Source organism: Mugil cephalus, chromosome 23 (genome assembly GCF_022458985.1).
Source record: "Mugil cephalus isolate CIBA_MC_2020 chromosome 23, CIBA_Mcephalus_1.1, whole genome shotgun sequence".
NCBI lineage: Eukaryota > Metazoa > Chordata > Actinopteri > Mugiliformes > Mugilidae > Mugil > Mugil cephalus.
In genome coordinates, this window is record NC_061792.1 from 15347036 (window position 1) to 15362337 (window position 15302).

Sequence of the window (15302 nt, forward strand, 5' to 3'; positions counted from 1 at the left end):
CTAAAATTCACAATGTCAAAACCAAGGAGCAAGTTCCTCTTCAACGGTCGCCCGGCCTTGAGCCTCAGCACATCCAGAGCTCAGCAGCATCACGGCCTGTCGAGCTGGTAAGTGTCCCTGACTCCACTGATCCTCGCCTCAAATCACTTTCCTTTATTTACTTTTGCAATTTAAGGGCAGTGAAAGACTTTTATTCCTCTGCGTGGCTGGAGCATTTCTGATGTTTGCAAAATGTCAAATATTCCTCCTTAATACGGTTGAAATAGCTGCAAAGAAACAGTCGATTGAAGTCGTTATCACCGTCCAATAACTTGTGTTTGCACAAACTTTGATGAAACTGTTCTAGATTAACTCCAGGAGTCAGGTTATAAGACGATAAGAATATTTTTTATTGTGACTGGAGGAATTACTGAAAAGGAAACAAGCAATCTTCATTCCGTAAAAGCCTTAAAGGGTCACTTCCTTATTTGCCCCGACAAGAGGTAATAAATGAGTAAACGCTTCACTCTCCTCCTTCACTGCTTCCTGCTTCCTCCTCATATATCATCTCATTAACGCGGGCTCCTTCACTCACTCCTTTCACACTCAGACTCTTCTCATCATGGGGAACTTTGTAGCTAACGAGGGACTCTCCATCTTTGTCATTGTGAGTATATTTTTAATTCTTCCTTCCTCTCAGAGTTCTGATCAGATTTCTATCCGTCTAGTCTTTTTTTTTTAACATTCTGTTCTGTGCTGTTCATGACCCAATAATTAAAAAGAAAATGCATTCTCAGGCTACACTGATTCATCTGGGTAATTGTGGGCAAACGATATTGTTAAAATACCTGCATCGACTGAAAGTAAATCCACATCTACATATAAAAAAGTAATATGCTGTAATCTACGGGGGATCTAATCCATTATTCCTGCTGTGTGTGTGATTTTCTTTCCACTCCGGACTCGTGCAGCTGGTATGGCTGGGGATCAACGCGTACCTCTTCGTCACATTCTACATGGCCTTCCTGGTCAAGAGGTGGGATTACACCAGAGACCTGCTCGGGGTGAGTCCTGCACACAACGACACATTTAGAGCTTCAGCTGCACCCTCACTTAGTTTCAAGATTCAGCCGTGAAAAAGAAGGAGAAGGAGAACGAGAAAGCTCTGGTAAAAATACACATTTTCATTTCCTCAAAATGAAGCAGGTGCAAGAGTCCTCAGTGTTGACGATGAAGGAGTCTGTCGCCTCTTCTTTAAAGTGTCTGTATGAGGCAGAACCAGGGCGACTAAAAGGCTTTAAACCTAAATCGCTGCATGTCAGTGTACACGGACCTACTAGAGAGACCGACACCATACAGCTGCATGACTCCGTGACTCGTTTTACTGGGTTTACAGATTACCTAAAGTGGGTTTCTCTTACTGGAACCACTCGTTTGTTGTGTCAGGCCCTACCAATAAAACTTAACTTGCCATAACAAGGAGTCACAGAATCAGAATCTCAGCTCCACCTGAACTTGACCCAGATCTGATAAACACATCCACCCCTGCTCTAATGACTCCTTATCTCCTCCTCCTCCTCCCCCGTGTCTTGTATCTCACCTAGAGAAGGGAACTAGGGTGGACAGCTGGCTTCAAGCTAACAGAACTGAAATTTCCTCTGAATCTGACAGAATTAAACACAGAGATGAGGAACGGGAGGCCGAGCTGCTGCTTTCTACTTCTTTACACAGATTTTATTCCTGAAATCCTAAAGTTAGAGAGTGAATGATCTGAGCTGCAGGCTGAGGGGAGGGATGATCAGTGTCCGAGGTTAAGCTAACACCAGCTAACAGGTGCAGTTAATGTTTATCCTGTGGCAGTAGCGGCGGTGGTGGTGGTGAGAGTCATTTGTAAAACTGAAATTGAAGCAGAAATGAGAATAAAAGTACGTGCACACACAGTAAAAGCTCAACACCTTTGACTCTTGTTTGTTTGTTGAAGTTATGCACACGTTTAATAGCTGAAATGACGGTTTCTATTCTCTTTCTTGTCTGTAATCCTGCAGCAAGCCCTCCCCTGGGCCAGAGCCCCCGCCGCCTGCCTCAACTTCAACTGCATGCTCATCCTGCTTCCAGTCTGCAGAAACCTCCTGTCCTTCCTCCGTGGCACCATCCAGGTAGAAACTACCACCGCTAACCTCAGAACACTGCCCCGTCCCCCGAGTGTCTCTGATGTCTCTGATGTCTCATTCCTCCTCCTCTTGTGTTCAGTGCTGCAGCCGCACGGCAGCGCGACAACTCGATAGAAACCTGACGTTCCACAAGCTGGTGGCTTATATGATCGCCTTCCACACAGGTACTCATTAAAGAACAAGCAGAGAGAGGGTGAATAAAGGTGGATTGTGTCGGAGGTTCCGTCGTGATTCCTTCTCATTGCTTGTCTTGTTGTGTCTCTCCATCTTCCAGCCGTGCACATCGTCGCACACTTGTTCAACTTTGAGTTTTTCATGGACGCCCAGCTGAACCGTAACAGCAGCCTCCTGACCTTCGTCCTGTCTGAGATCGGCGACAAGGAAGGCGAGGCCTTCCTGAACCCCATCAGGACCAACGAGACGGTGAGTCCAGGCCAGACGCCTCCTGCCCTGAACCTCCTGACACATCTGCTTTTATTCTCAAAGCATGCACTCATCACCGCAGAGGATCAGATCAATCACACTTAAATCCTCCCATATTACTATTGTTTTTGCATGCAGACTTTGCATGTTTTTGCAGGATTCATAGGAAACTGGACCCCTGTCAACACTGATATAGTTCCAACAAGATGTGCAAAGGAGCCAATGGTTCAGTGAGAGCAGAGGGAACAATGTGGCTCAGGATCCATTAGGTGTCTAATATTTGCTGTTAAATCATTTTAGATGTATATATTGATGGTTATTTGCTGTGCATTTTTATTATATTATTTTAGTCACATTTTAGCTCCTTGCTATTGGTAAAATTTGTAAAATTTGCACGTCGTATCGAACTGGAAAGTTAACAAGCATAAATACATAAAGTTTTAACCTTTGCTACCACTACATAAAGCAGAGGAAGCTGCAAACTAAAACCTTAAACGCGTGGTCTCAGGAGGTTAAAGAGAAGGTCTGGCGTTGGAGGGCGGTTGGTAGATTTCTGGTGTTGCAAAAGTGTGTGAAACCCCGACTGCTTAATTCGGCTTAATTGCTTCATATAGTTCTTTTGGGGTAAATGTATTTCTTCATCTGGCAAACTTCCTCTTTGGATGTATATGTGTTTGACTTTTGGTATTTTGAGAAACTTCCTCTTTGGAGATACAGTACCACCATCTTAGTTTCCCCCTTCATCATGTCATTGAGCCAATCAGAGAAGACCGAGGAAACAGTGTCAGGACTAAAATACTAATTATTACTCTTATCCTTTTATGGATTCTCCCGTTCGTCATCATTTCAGTTTCCTAACTAAACCTGAGCCTCGTCCAGAACGTAGACGTCCAGAAACTCGTTCTGCTGCTTCAGACTGGGACAAGCTTCCATCTTGAACTGTTTCCCTTTTGTTGACCTCACAACTAGCAGGAACTATGACAAAACAGACCTTTAGCACATGAGGGAAGTTGGCCCATAAAGTTGATCTGCAGGGGCGTGAGTTCAAATTAGAAACCTCTGATAAAACTGACCCATGACCACAGCCGTCACAGGACTAATCCCACTCACATCCATAGAATCCATATAAATAAGTGCATTAATCACCAGTGAAATGTATTGTGTTGCAGAACCCCACCATCGTCATGTTCACCACCATCGCCGGGCTGACGGGCGTGGCCATCACGCTGGCCCTCATCCTCATCATCACCTCCTCCATGGAGGTCATCCGCAGGTCCTACTTCGAGGTCTTCTGGTACACACACCACCTCTTCGTCATCTTCTTCATCGGCCTGGTGTTCCACGGCTACGGGTGAGACGTCCACGCCATTAATCACCTGGACCCTGACAGCTGCCTTCTGTCTCCCAGTTTAGTTTGGACTCTTTTATTTGTGTGTGCAGGCGCATAGTTCGAGGACAGACCCGTGAGAGCCTGGAGACAAACGATCCGGTCAACTGCACCAGTCGCTTCGAAGAGTGGGGGAAGAACGGATCGGACTGTGCCGTGCCAGAGTTCGCTGGAAATCCACCAGGGGTGAGAAGTTTTCCTCACACATTCATTCATTCATTCAGTCATTATAGGATTCAACAACAAAACCACCTCTAGAAACCTTTGAGTCGTGTCTTTAAAAAGAGACTAAGACCGTGAACGAGCTCTAACATGTCGATGAACAGCATTCAGTTACGTGATCGGCTGCAGAATGAATCCACTGAAACGTCCTCTATCATGTTTTTACACCAACTAGTATCAAGTAGCTAGTATCTGTCTCGGATAAAAGTTTAAATTACTTTAATTTCCTCTAGATTTCTAGACAAAGATTTGTACCTTTATATATTTTTTGTTTTGTTTCCATCTTATTTGTAGTTTAAGGTTATTTTACATCTGTAGATACATTTTGCTTCATTTATTGGAGGTAGTTCATGAGCCTTTCTTGGCTTCCATCTCAACAATTAACCATTTTTATACCATTTAATCCTCCAGAGACCCCCGCGTCCTCATATGGGGACAATATTGCAGCTTATTCTGCTTCATTTAAACCTGTTGTCCTCATTAGTGGACACTTTAGTCTGCCATCTAGTGGTAGCAAAGGTTTAAATTTATTTATTTAGTTTGCAAATTTAACCAATTTAGTACTCGTTTGAGGACGTTGGGACTTAATCATTCTGTCTTTGCTCAGCCATATTCAGGTATTAAAATAAAAAAACCCAGTGTCCACATGTGAGGACATAAAACTACTACTTCCTGTTCAAAGTTGATGCTTTTGTACGTCTCAGATCTTACTGATCCCAAGTCACCTTGGAGAAATTAAAAAAGCAAACCAAACAAAAGCTATGACTGTTCATTTTTCAACATTTTCCTCTTCTCCAGACATGGAAGTGGGTTTTAGCCCCTATGATCCTCTACGTGTGTGAGAGGTTCGTTCGCCTCTATCGAGCCCATCAAAAAGTGGTCATCACCAAGGTGTGTAATCACGCAGTAAAAACACAAGTACACATATATAATTCAGTGGCTCTGATGCACTGATATACCTGATACTCCTGTTCTGGGTGTCCACAGGTGGTGATGCATCCCTCCAAGACGCTGGAGCTGCAGATGAAGAGGAAAGGTTTCCGCATGGAGGTGGGACAGTACGTCTTCATCCAGTGTCCCTCCGTCTCCCGGCTGGAGTGGCACCCCTTCACCCTGACCTCGGCCCCAGAGGAGGACTACTTCAGCGCCCACATCCGTATCGTGGGGGACTGGACCCAGGCGCTGTACGAGGCCTGTGGAGGAGACAGGAACGAACCGCAGGAGGCCTGGAAACTGCCCAAGTATGACAACAGGAAAATTGGTTTAGAAAAGAGGAAAATTGAGTCAGAAATTGCTTTTCGATCGCTGCCTCCCTGGATCCAGCGCTCCTTTTAAAAGCTGGAGAGAAAAGAGCCCTGAGTATTTAATGTGTTGTCTCTGCTGGCTCCTGAAACCACCATGAAAGATTATCAATAGCATCTTCCAGCCATTAAGTTGATTCCCTGCTGTGAGCGCTGGAGAATTTTTCTGTTTTCTTGAGACCAGACAATGAAAGAATGAGGTCTTTATTCAGAGCTGCCGCCTCGGACGAAAACACCTTCAGAGCCGCGTGTTGATTGTTCAGAAACGAATCAACTGTTGCAGCTGTTGGAGAACGTGCTGCAGAAACGTTGGAAAGATCTAACAACAGCGAAGAGAAAAGCGATTGTGTGACTCGTACAAAACACATAGAGAGATGTTTTTTACATGCATCCTGAGAAGCTGAGCTGTCTCCATAACCGGTGTCTTCCCTCCTGTCCTCAGGGTGGCCATAGACGGGCCCTTTGGAACCGCCAGCGAGGACGTGTTCCGCTACGAGGTGGTCATGTTGGTGGGCGCTGGGATCGGAGTGACTCCTTTCGCCTCCATCCTCAAGTCCGTGTGGTACAAACGTATTCAGAACAACCAGGAGGTCTTTACCAAGAAGGTGAGAAACTGGTGCACAGGCGTTAAACTTAAAATGTAGAACTAGAAAAACTGAATGAAGTGACTCCATCCTAGATCTACTTCTACTGGCTGTGTCCCGAGACTCAGGCCTTCGAGTGGTTCGCAGACCTGCTGCAGTCTCTGGAGGGCCAGATGACGGAGAAGGGCATGACCGACTTCCTCAGCTACAACATCTACCTCACCCGCTGGAAGGAGACCGAGGTAAGGAGGTGGACAGGAAACCCAGCAGGGTCTTTAATTTTAATCCACACCTGCAGCAGAACTAAAACCAGGTTCTCTCCTCCCCGTCCCGTATCAGGCGGCTCATTTCCGTGTTCACCACGAGGCCGAGAACGATCCGATCACGGGCCTCAAACAGAAGACTCTCTACGGGAAACCCAACTGGGACAACGAGTTCACCAACATCGCGTCAAAGCACCCGGGGTGAGGCTCTCTGGGCTGCACACATCCTCACCTCTGCCTCCATTTACACTACAGGACACAAGTTTGGACGCAAGATCAAATTTGTACACAACACATCATAACATAAACATGATTACTATTTAACCTCCTGAGAGCCAGCATCCTCATATGGGGACATTAAGTTTTAGGTTTTATTGCAGCTTATTCTGCTTCATTTAAACCCGTTGTCCTCGTTAGTGGACACTTTAGTCTGTCCTCTAGTGATGGCAAAGGGCCAATACACTTATTCCTAAAAATTCATTCTCCACGGGACGAACCCACATCAAATTCTACGGTTGAAACCTGTTTATTTATTCTTGTTATTGTTTCTACGAGCTGCTAATTAGCATGAACTCGTTAGGGGACGTTCATTGTTCGCAATTCTGCGAACACAGTTTTATATTTTGTCACACATTTGTGACTTTATTATAATGTAAATAATGAAATAATCCCGTTTTAGGTCCTACTGATCCCAAATACCTCGGAGGGATTAAAAATGCATAGAAAATAAAAGCTGAGGTCTCAGAAGGATAAAGAGTCGCTATTCAGAAGACATTTTTACTAGAATTATCAGGTATATATGAGGCATATATACATATATACATATATGAGGCCTTCGTTCCATGAGGGATATTTGTATGTAGACTCTCAAAAGCCGAGCAGTTAAAGTGAATAAATGCAAACTGTGATTTGTTTTGTTACTTTTGTACTGAAGCTGTGACTCGTGCAACTAAAACTCTTCTTTACTTTTGCTGGCATTTATTATTTATTTATTTATTATTATTTATTCAGCAGTGGTCTGCTTACATTAATGTAGAGGTTCATATCAATAAAAGCAGAGGTCTTCAACACTTTTCAGATTAAGTAGGGACCCCCGACCTTCTATATGTGTTCTATATTAAACTCCTAAAAGCCTAGAGCTATTTATAAATAAACATTATCATTTTGCATTTAACATTAAGCTATTCATATAAAACAGATTCAAATACTCTTATAGATATATAGCTTCTCATATGCTAATATTGCTAACATCTTGCTCATATCTTCTGATTGGCTCAGCAGCACTAGGGGCGGGGCCTACTGCGGACTCTATCTCTGAATGAGTGACTGAAAGACAGCCTCCATTTCTCTCTTTACTGAAATATGTTGGATTCGTGTGTATTTAAATAAATTTAAACTAGTGGGGGGAAATTGGAAAAAAAAAAAAATATATATATATATATATATATATATATACCTATGAATGCATCCCAGAATACATAGAACTGTTTTTCTTTGTCATTGTGAACAGAGACTTTTAGCCTGTAGTGGTTTTATTGGGACAAATTCAGATGTTTGCATGAAGATAAGTAATAAAGTCTAAACGATGTCTTGTTTGGTCGTGCAGAACCAAAGTGGGAGTGTTCCTGTGCGGTCCGCCTCAGCTCGGCAAGTCTCTGGAGAAACAGTGTCTGTCACACACGGAGGCCGACGTCAAGTTCATCTTCAACAAGGAAAACTTCTGAAAAGAACTTTACACCTTCACTCCTTTAGCTACGACGCTTTCTCTTTCTCTCTCTCTCTCTTTCTCAGGAAGCGAGACTTTCCACATCAGCCTCTTCTCCTTTTGTGTTACAAGCTGGTTTCAAAATATTTGTTCCTTTTTTTTTTGGTTTCTTCTGACTTTTCTTTGAGGTGAAGGTGGGAGGTTAAGAGCTAAATATAAGATATTAAAGCTTTCTCTGCTACAGTTAGAGCTGATGAGTAGCTTCCAGCACGTCCTCCATGTTTTCTGCTTTTGAGCTGCGCTGCTTTTTTTTTTTAGTTCATGTTCATGTTGTTTGCGTTTTCAAATACTGGACGAAGCTTTTATGGATTTTATCTTGTCGGGTTAAGACGCGCCTGAGAAACTCTCGTGTGTGTTTGTGGAAACTTTGAAGGAAGCAGCCAATGTATTAGTGGATAGTTTGCTCAGTTGTCATGGAGACGGTTCAGATGTTAGGCTCTGGTCTCCGTGACAACTGAAAAAGAACTGCATCCCGTGACTCAACGAGACTGTTTTGTTTTTGTCTGTTTACAAATTCCTGAATCAGTTACTAACTTTGTCTGGAACAATAATAAAAGTAGAAATATTTGTATTATTTAGTACATTTTTTATTCAGACAATCAGATCTTTACTTTGTGTATGTGTAGCACTCACAACCAAGTGATAATAAACTTGAACTTTTTGAAGAGTCTGTTTGAATGTGCTGCTGCAGCTCACACACAAAAACAACCACTAAAGACACACAACTCCTGCATAAGATCAGGTTGTTAAATCATTTATATGCACTGTAAAAAAAAAACAACAAAAAAATGATAAGAAGGCTTAGAGTAATGTTTGGCCATGCTGTTAACGTATTTCCTGAGAGCATTTCATGACTCTGATAGGATTCTAGTATTAATCCTGAAGCTGCATCAGGATCAGGTCCCAGGATGGACCCGAGGCTTTGTGAGATGATTAAAGGCAGAGAAGGAGATAAAAACTGAACTTCAGCAACATAAGATGATTTTGCATGAGAGTAGTTTAGAGGGGAACTCACTGAGCTAACAGACGTACATGTACATCTGTGACACTGATCTCATTTTTATGATCTTATCCTACAAAAGCCTGCCTCTAAAAAATACTATAAATCAATAAATGATGAAATGTCGCTGTTATAGATTTAAAAGGAACACGTGAATGCTTCAGTTTGTTTATTATCCTGCAGCTTCGAGTACAAAACATCTTCCTCCTGCCTTTAACACGATACACGTGATGAACATATAAGTATAAATGGATGGTTTCCAGCTGCGACATAAACAATAAAGTGAAGCCACTGCAGCTCTGCAGCGGCATGAGAAGATAAATACATTAAGATGGTTGTTACATGCATGTGAAGGCTGGACACAGCTGTACAGAGGAGGAGTCTGTGGCACTTGGTCGCCCCCTGCTGCTCACAACCGCGCACTGCACCTTCTCCTGGTGACCGCGGTCATTCAGTGACGTGTGCGTCCTATGCAATGGCCACCGCAAACACACTGACCACACAGTACATGGTGCGGTTCTCCCATCTCACTGTGCAGCTTCCTGCAGACGCAAAACAAACACAAGAAGAAAACAGGCGTCGTATAATTAACCCCGAGGAAACCAACCTCGTCGTCATCTTGACTGTGTTAGAGCATATTTCACCTGACCAACCCTCTTGTGTCCATAAACTGCTAAAAAATCTTAACTGAGTAATATTTTTTTCAGCATAAATCTCTTAAACCACTTCAGCACTTCATAAAACTACCAAAAGTTCAATCATTTAGATGATTTTTACCCTTTAAATGTTTGATTTCCTTGAAGTCACTGTTGTTGCAAAAAATGCATGAAATATAATATATCTCTCTCTATATGTTTATAATATCTAAAATATTGACCTGATTATATGATTAGTTTATGTGTAGCAATAGGTTAAAAATGTATTACTAAAAATGTCCCATTGACTTCCACCATAACCACATTGTTCAATCTCTCTACAACATTAGGGTTTCATTTATGAGAAAAATGGTCACATTTGTCACAGAAACACACACACCTCAAAATATCTCCTAAGCTGAATAACACACTCACAAAAAACAATGAAATAAACATTTCATTCACAGGCCCTATAACGGGGAAATAGCTGATAAATGAAACCCTGATCTTGCAGAATGAATGTTTATATTGAGTCATGTCTGAGGTTATGATGGAAGTCAGTGAGACAACTAATCACATAATCAAGTCAATATTTTACATAATCTCGGTCACACCCAAGACTGAGTTGAAAAATATGAACCAGACACACAACATTAGTTTTATGGAAAGTAGCTAAATTTGCATCTTTTATTTTCTGCAAAAGAAAAACAACGACTTTAAGTTATCAAACTGGCATTTAAAGGGTTAAAATCCTCATAATGATATAATTTTTTGTAGTTTTGTAAAGTGCTGAAGTGTTTTAAGAGATTTATGCAGAAAATATCTGAAATAAAAATATTAATCAGCTAAGTTTTTAAAGCAGCTTTTGGACATTGGCAAATTAAACAGAAGTCTGAGGGTTAATATAATAATAATAGACCCTCAGAAACCTACCATCCATGGCAGTGTCCCAGTAGCAGGAGTTAGCTGTGTGGAGGCCTGCTCCTGTTTTCTGCATCACAGCACATGTCACTGTGCAAACAAACAAACAAACAAAACAAATTGTATTTATACCCATCTCCTCCTCCTTTATGTCTCGTTTTGGTCGTTCTCCTCTCACACACATACCAATGTACTTGAAAGGCTTCCCCTGTTTGACCAGCTGTGTGAGGCAGCGCTCCACGATGCTGGCCGTCCACTTGTTCACCTGACTCTGGCTGTAATCGTCACCACCTACGACGCCCTCGATACACTGAGACAGACACACACAGACACACACACAGAGACATGGTTTGGATGCGATCGGAGTCATGTGGGAGTCACCGGGTGCTGTTTCACCACAGGGGACTGAAATGAAGAGAAGACTCTGTTCTGATCTGAACTAAATATTCCCAACACAAACCTGAGAAAGACAAATGTGTCCTCTATAATAGCATCGGAAATAAACCACAGCTGTAAACATCTGATTTGTGCCTCTGCCTAACTTAAGGTTTTAACTTTACACAAATTAATGAACCTTTACCATCAGTGTGTGAAGTAAGAACTTCCTAGATATCACCTTTACTCTGTGAGTATATATGTGTAATCACATATAAACACAAGATAAGGACAGAACAAATGATAAAAGTAAAAGTGATGTTACCTCTTTGACAATGTTATCAGCCTCTTCTGAGTTGAATGAACCCTGGGAAAAAAATGCAGATTATCAGCCACTTTCAACACCGAAGCAAGTTATTTTAATATTAGTTCAGGATGTTTGAAGGAAAACATCAGGGCTGTATTAGCTTATAGCATCAAATAATGTAGAACACACATGGACTTTCAAAAACATGTTAAGGTCCACAAATACCAGAATTAATTCTGAATACGATGCTCAGCATTACTTAATGATTTCACACAGAAAACACAGCGTCAGCATCAGAAATCCTCGTTAAAGTTAAAGCTGAGGCTAATGATGCTAGCCGGCTAATTGAGCTAAACGGTAGCTAAATGCTAGCCAACGTTAGCGGAGACAATTCAGGAACAAACCTCGCTTCCGTTCTGATATTCCTCCATTCCTGGCATCTGTCCGAGGTCTGAGCTGAGTACAGTCTTAGTTTCCAGGTAAAAACAGAAGCAAAAAGTGACGCTGCTCAGAGAAAAGGCAGAAAACGTTCAGCCGCTTCCGACGAGCTACGAGCTACGAGCTGTCAACAGAGTCAACGACGCCGGAGAAGAGCGACACGAACCCGGAGACAGAGCGGCGCTCCGCGAACTGCTGACACCTGCTGGACAGATATGACACGACAACAACACAGTAAAATAAAATAAAATAAAATAAAATAAAACTGAAAATATTAAATAAAATGAAAAATATGGATATTAGATAATAGATTATTCTTTTCGATAGTCCTTTTTTGAATAAAGAAGCTCTGTATATATTATTTTTTGGTCTTGTTTTGTTTTGTTTTGGTTTATAATCATTTCTTTCTTTAGTATGCACAAATAGGGAAATTGTTGTTGTTATGTTTGAAATAAATTAATTAATTCATTCTTCTCTTGCTTAATGTAACTGTTTTATCCTGACTTCTGAAGCAAAAAATGTTGATATTCATTTTAATGAATAAAATTATGGGGAAAAAATTATGTTTTTATGTTGGTACATGCAGTGTCATACCATTTCTTAATGAAAACAGGAAAATATAACCCTTTTAATGCAAAATAATGATTCATCTTTATATCAAAATTCATATCATACAAAAACAGGTGAGGTTAAACGAGATTGTCGTGTCACAATATAAAAGCAAAGCATCTCTTAGAAACTCAAATATGTCACATCAAATGTGTGAATGTGCTCCAGGACCTGGTCATAATAAATAATCATCATCATCATCATCATCATCACTCACACACACACATTGAGGCTCAGCAGCAGGGAGGAAATGAGCCATGAAAGAGTCCAGTAACATCACGAGGTTCATCACTAATAAACCTTTGTGAGCCACCTGGTTTGAGGACAGATGTTCTTAGAATGAGCTTCACCCCAGGTCTCTGTGAAGCCTGTGGTCTCTGGCAGCGATGTTAATAAAACAGCTCTGTCAGCCAGTTTGTGTGTGTCGGTCTTCAGGCCGGTCTGACGAGTGGAGCTGGTCCTGAGCTCCCCAGGGAAGCTGCTCGTCTGTGTTGCTGCTAATGAGCCTTCACACTTTGGTGGTACTGTCCCAGAGGACTGAGGCCGGCGGAGGGTTCAGTTTCCTGGGATCACAGTACGATGCAGGCTCCAGAGCGGGGCCCTCTGGCTCCGGCTCGCTGCAGTGCTGCACCCTGATTAGTCCTGGGTGCAGCAGCCGGGGGTGGAGGCTCTCCTTGGACGGCTCGGCCCCCGCTGACGGGGCCCTCTGCTGGGGTTTGCTCCGTCTCATTTGTCTGCTTGGACCTGGAGGAGGACAGTCGTCTGAAGACTGAGAGCTGGGAGAGGACAGAGGACACATTTGTCTTTAGCTGGCTGCTTCATATCTGTCAGGGTGGACGTTTTCATCGCTGTTTAACTGCAGCATGTGTCCAGACTGGAAGCAGCTTCTTCTTATTTTAACCTGCTGTTCTTGTACCTTTTTGTTGGAGCCTGATTGGTCGGTGGAGTCACTGTCTGCCGTCCCATTGGCTGCTCTGGTGTCCCCCCCTGTCTTCTCTTGGCCTGCAGTGTGGGGCTGCTGGCTGATCTCAGCTGCTGTTGATGTCAGACGTTATTACTCTTATTATTAGTCAACACACTCTTTGCTGGAGGAAATGATGCATGTGAGGAGGAATTAAAGCAGTCACCTCTCTGCCCTCCATCAGGTTCACATTCTTCTCTCAGATCTTCTGGCTTTGGATTAGATCACATGTTAGAGCCAAATCTGTTTCACCAACATCAACAGAAGACGCTACAGATTCTGTTCAGTGCTGCATATTTACAGGGCTCTCAGTCTCTTCTGCTGGTTTCAAGGACTCGGACGTGTCCTCCTCCTCCTCCTCCTCCTCCTCCTCCTCCTCCTCCTCCTCCTCCTCGTCCTCCTGCTCGCCTCCTTTGGTCAAATCCTGAGAGGTGAGAACATATTCAGTTCTACTTTAGACTCTTTAATCCCAGTTTGCTACCACACTGAGGCATTAAAGGGTTTAAAAGCAGCAGAGGGAAAGGACACAAAGTAGAAATAACATGTGGGGATGTTTGTGAACGGATGGAGCGTCTAACACAGAGAGGAAATAATACACTGCCCAGCATCACTGGGGACGATGGGAGAGGACTAGGACGGGACTGGGAGAAGAAAAGGAGCCAACCTGACGGTGAAGAGGCCCAATCAAAGGCTCAAACAGAAAAGGAGCATCGCTGGAAACACGCAGCAAACATTAGTTGTTCGTCAACAACCAGCAGCCGTCTCTCAGGCTGCTGCACTGGAAGCAAATGTTGTTTTGGTCTTTGGATCCCGGAGCATCATTAGCCAGAGTTCAGCCATGTGGAAATCAAACCATCTTAGACATAAATAACCAACACTGTCCCACTCAGGTGGAATCTAGAGCTGAGGATCTATGTGAGCTACAAGGAGGACGTCCCAGCCTCCATCTACCAGTGAGAGGAGACGCTGGACCAGAGACGCTCCTTCCAGAATGGACCTGATGGTTTGATCCTGATCCTCCAGAGACAGAAGGACGTCCACTGCTGCTACTCGTCTGTTTCTCTTCTAACGCCCACACAAAGACTCAGAGAGACGACACAAAAGAGACACAACCAAGTTTATTACAAAGACAGAAATGAAGGAGAAGGTTAGAAGAACGCTGCTCCTCCAGGTTCATTCGGCTCCTGAGACAATTATTTACAGTCGAGTCCAGACTGAAGGAGCAAATAAAAAGCAGACGTTTAGAAATGAAGTCAGGCAGCAACAAGCAGAGGAGCATCATGTAGGACTCCTCCTCCTCCTCCTCCTCCTCCTCCTGTCTAGCTAGTGGCTAATGTTAGCGTAGCATGTCTCTGTGTTTACTTCAGGTTGAGGTACTGCGGTAAAACATCGTCCCAAAACTCCTCCGACTCCTCGGCTGCCTGACCTCTGACCCCAGACCTCCACTTACTCCCAGCTACAGGTCTAGAACCTCCTCTCTGGACTGGAGCACGTTTCTGTTTGACAACCTCCTCCTCCTCCTCCTCCTCCTCCTCATCTCCTTCGTTTTCAGCTTCTTCCTCCTCCTCATCCTCATCAGTGATCTGTTTGACAACCTCCTCCTCCTCTTCTCCTTCACTCTCCTCCTCCTCTTCTTCTCCTTCACCCTCCTCCTCCTCTTCCTCCTCCTCTTCTTCTCCTTCACCCTCCTCCTCCCCCTCCTCCTCATCTCCTTCATTTTCAGCTTCTTCCTTTTCTTCATCACCCTCCTCCTCCTCAGCTTCACCTTCTTCATCATCCTCTTCCTCGCTGCTCTGTTCTCCCTCCTCCTCCTCTTCTTCCTCTTCCTTTTCACTCCCCTCTTCTTCCTCCTCCTCACCCTCCTCTTCCTCCTCCTCTTCTTCTCCACCCTTAACACTCTCCTCTTCCTCAGTACTCTCCTCCTCTTCCTCCTCAATGCTACTCTCTTTTTCCTCCTCCTC

The 15302-nt window shown here is 43.4% G+C and overlaps 2 protein-coding genes across 2 annotated transcripts; one reads left to right on the top strand and one right to left on the bottom strand.

Annotated features, from left to right (window-relative positions):
• On the top strand, window positions 1-8760 carry LOC125000651 (cytochrome b-245 heavy chain). The gene is made up of 14 exons (XM_047576247.1): window positions 1-107; window positions 590-646; window positions 951-1043; window positions 2025-2135; window positions 2230-2314; window positions 2425-2573; window positions 3743-3924; window positions 4014-4146; window positions 4981-5073; window positions 5170-5423; window positions 5926-6088; window positions 6163-6309; window positions 6407-6531; window positions 7937-8760. The coding sequence occupies exons 2-14, from the start codon at window positions 602-604 to the stop codon at window positions 8052-8054; spliced, it is 1698 nt and encodes a 565-aa protein (XP_047432203.1). The 5' UTR covers window positions 1-107; window positions 590-601; the 3' UTR covers window positions 8055-8760.
• A 489-nt stretch (window positions 8761-9249) lies between these two features.
• Window positions 9250-11908, bottom strand: dynlt3 (dynein light chain Tctex-type 3). Its single transcript, XM_047576307.1, has 5 exons — window positions 11738-11908; window positions 11352-11393; window positions 10838-10961; window positions 10664-10741; window positions 9250-9637 (listed from the first exon to the last, which is right to left on the bottom strand). The coding sequence occupies exons 1-5, from the start codon at window positions 11771-11773 to the stop codon at window positions 9564-9566; spliced, it is 354 nt and encodes a 117-aa protein (XP_047432263.1). The 5' UTR covers window positions 11774-11908; the 3' UTR covers window positions 9250-9563.
• Between the last annotated feature and the right edge of the window lie 3394 nt (window positions 11909-15302).

Coding starts and splice junctions, on each gene's coding strand:
- dynlt3 (XM_047576307.1), bottom strand. CDS start 11,773: ATGCCAGGAATGGAGGAATATCAGAACGGAAGCGAG. Junction 10,962..11,351: donor CTGATAACATTGTCAAAGAG/GTAACATCACTT, acceptor TGTCTGTCTCAG/TGTATCGAGGGCGTCGTAGG. Junction 9,638..10,663: donor CTGGGACACTGCCATGGATG/GTAGGTTTCTGA, acceptor TTGCGTCTGCAG/GAAGCTGCACAGTGAGATGG.
- LOC125000651 (XM_047576247.1), top strand. CDS start 602: ATGGGGAACTTTGTAGCTAACGAGGGACTCTCCATCTTTGTCATT. Junction 647..950: donor GACTCTCCATCTTTGTCATT/GTGAGTATATTT, acceptor GGACTCGTGCAG/CTGGTATGGCTGGGGATCAA. Junction 3,925..4,013: donor CTGGTGTTCCACGGCTACGG/GTGAGACGTCCA, acceptor TTGTGTGTGCAG/GCGCATAGTTCGAGGACAGA.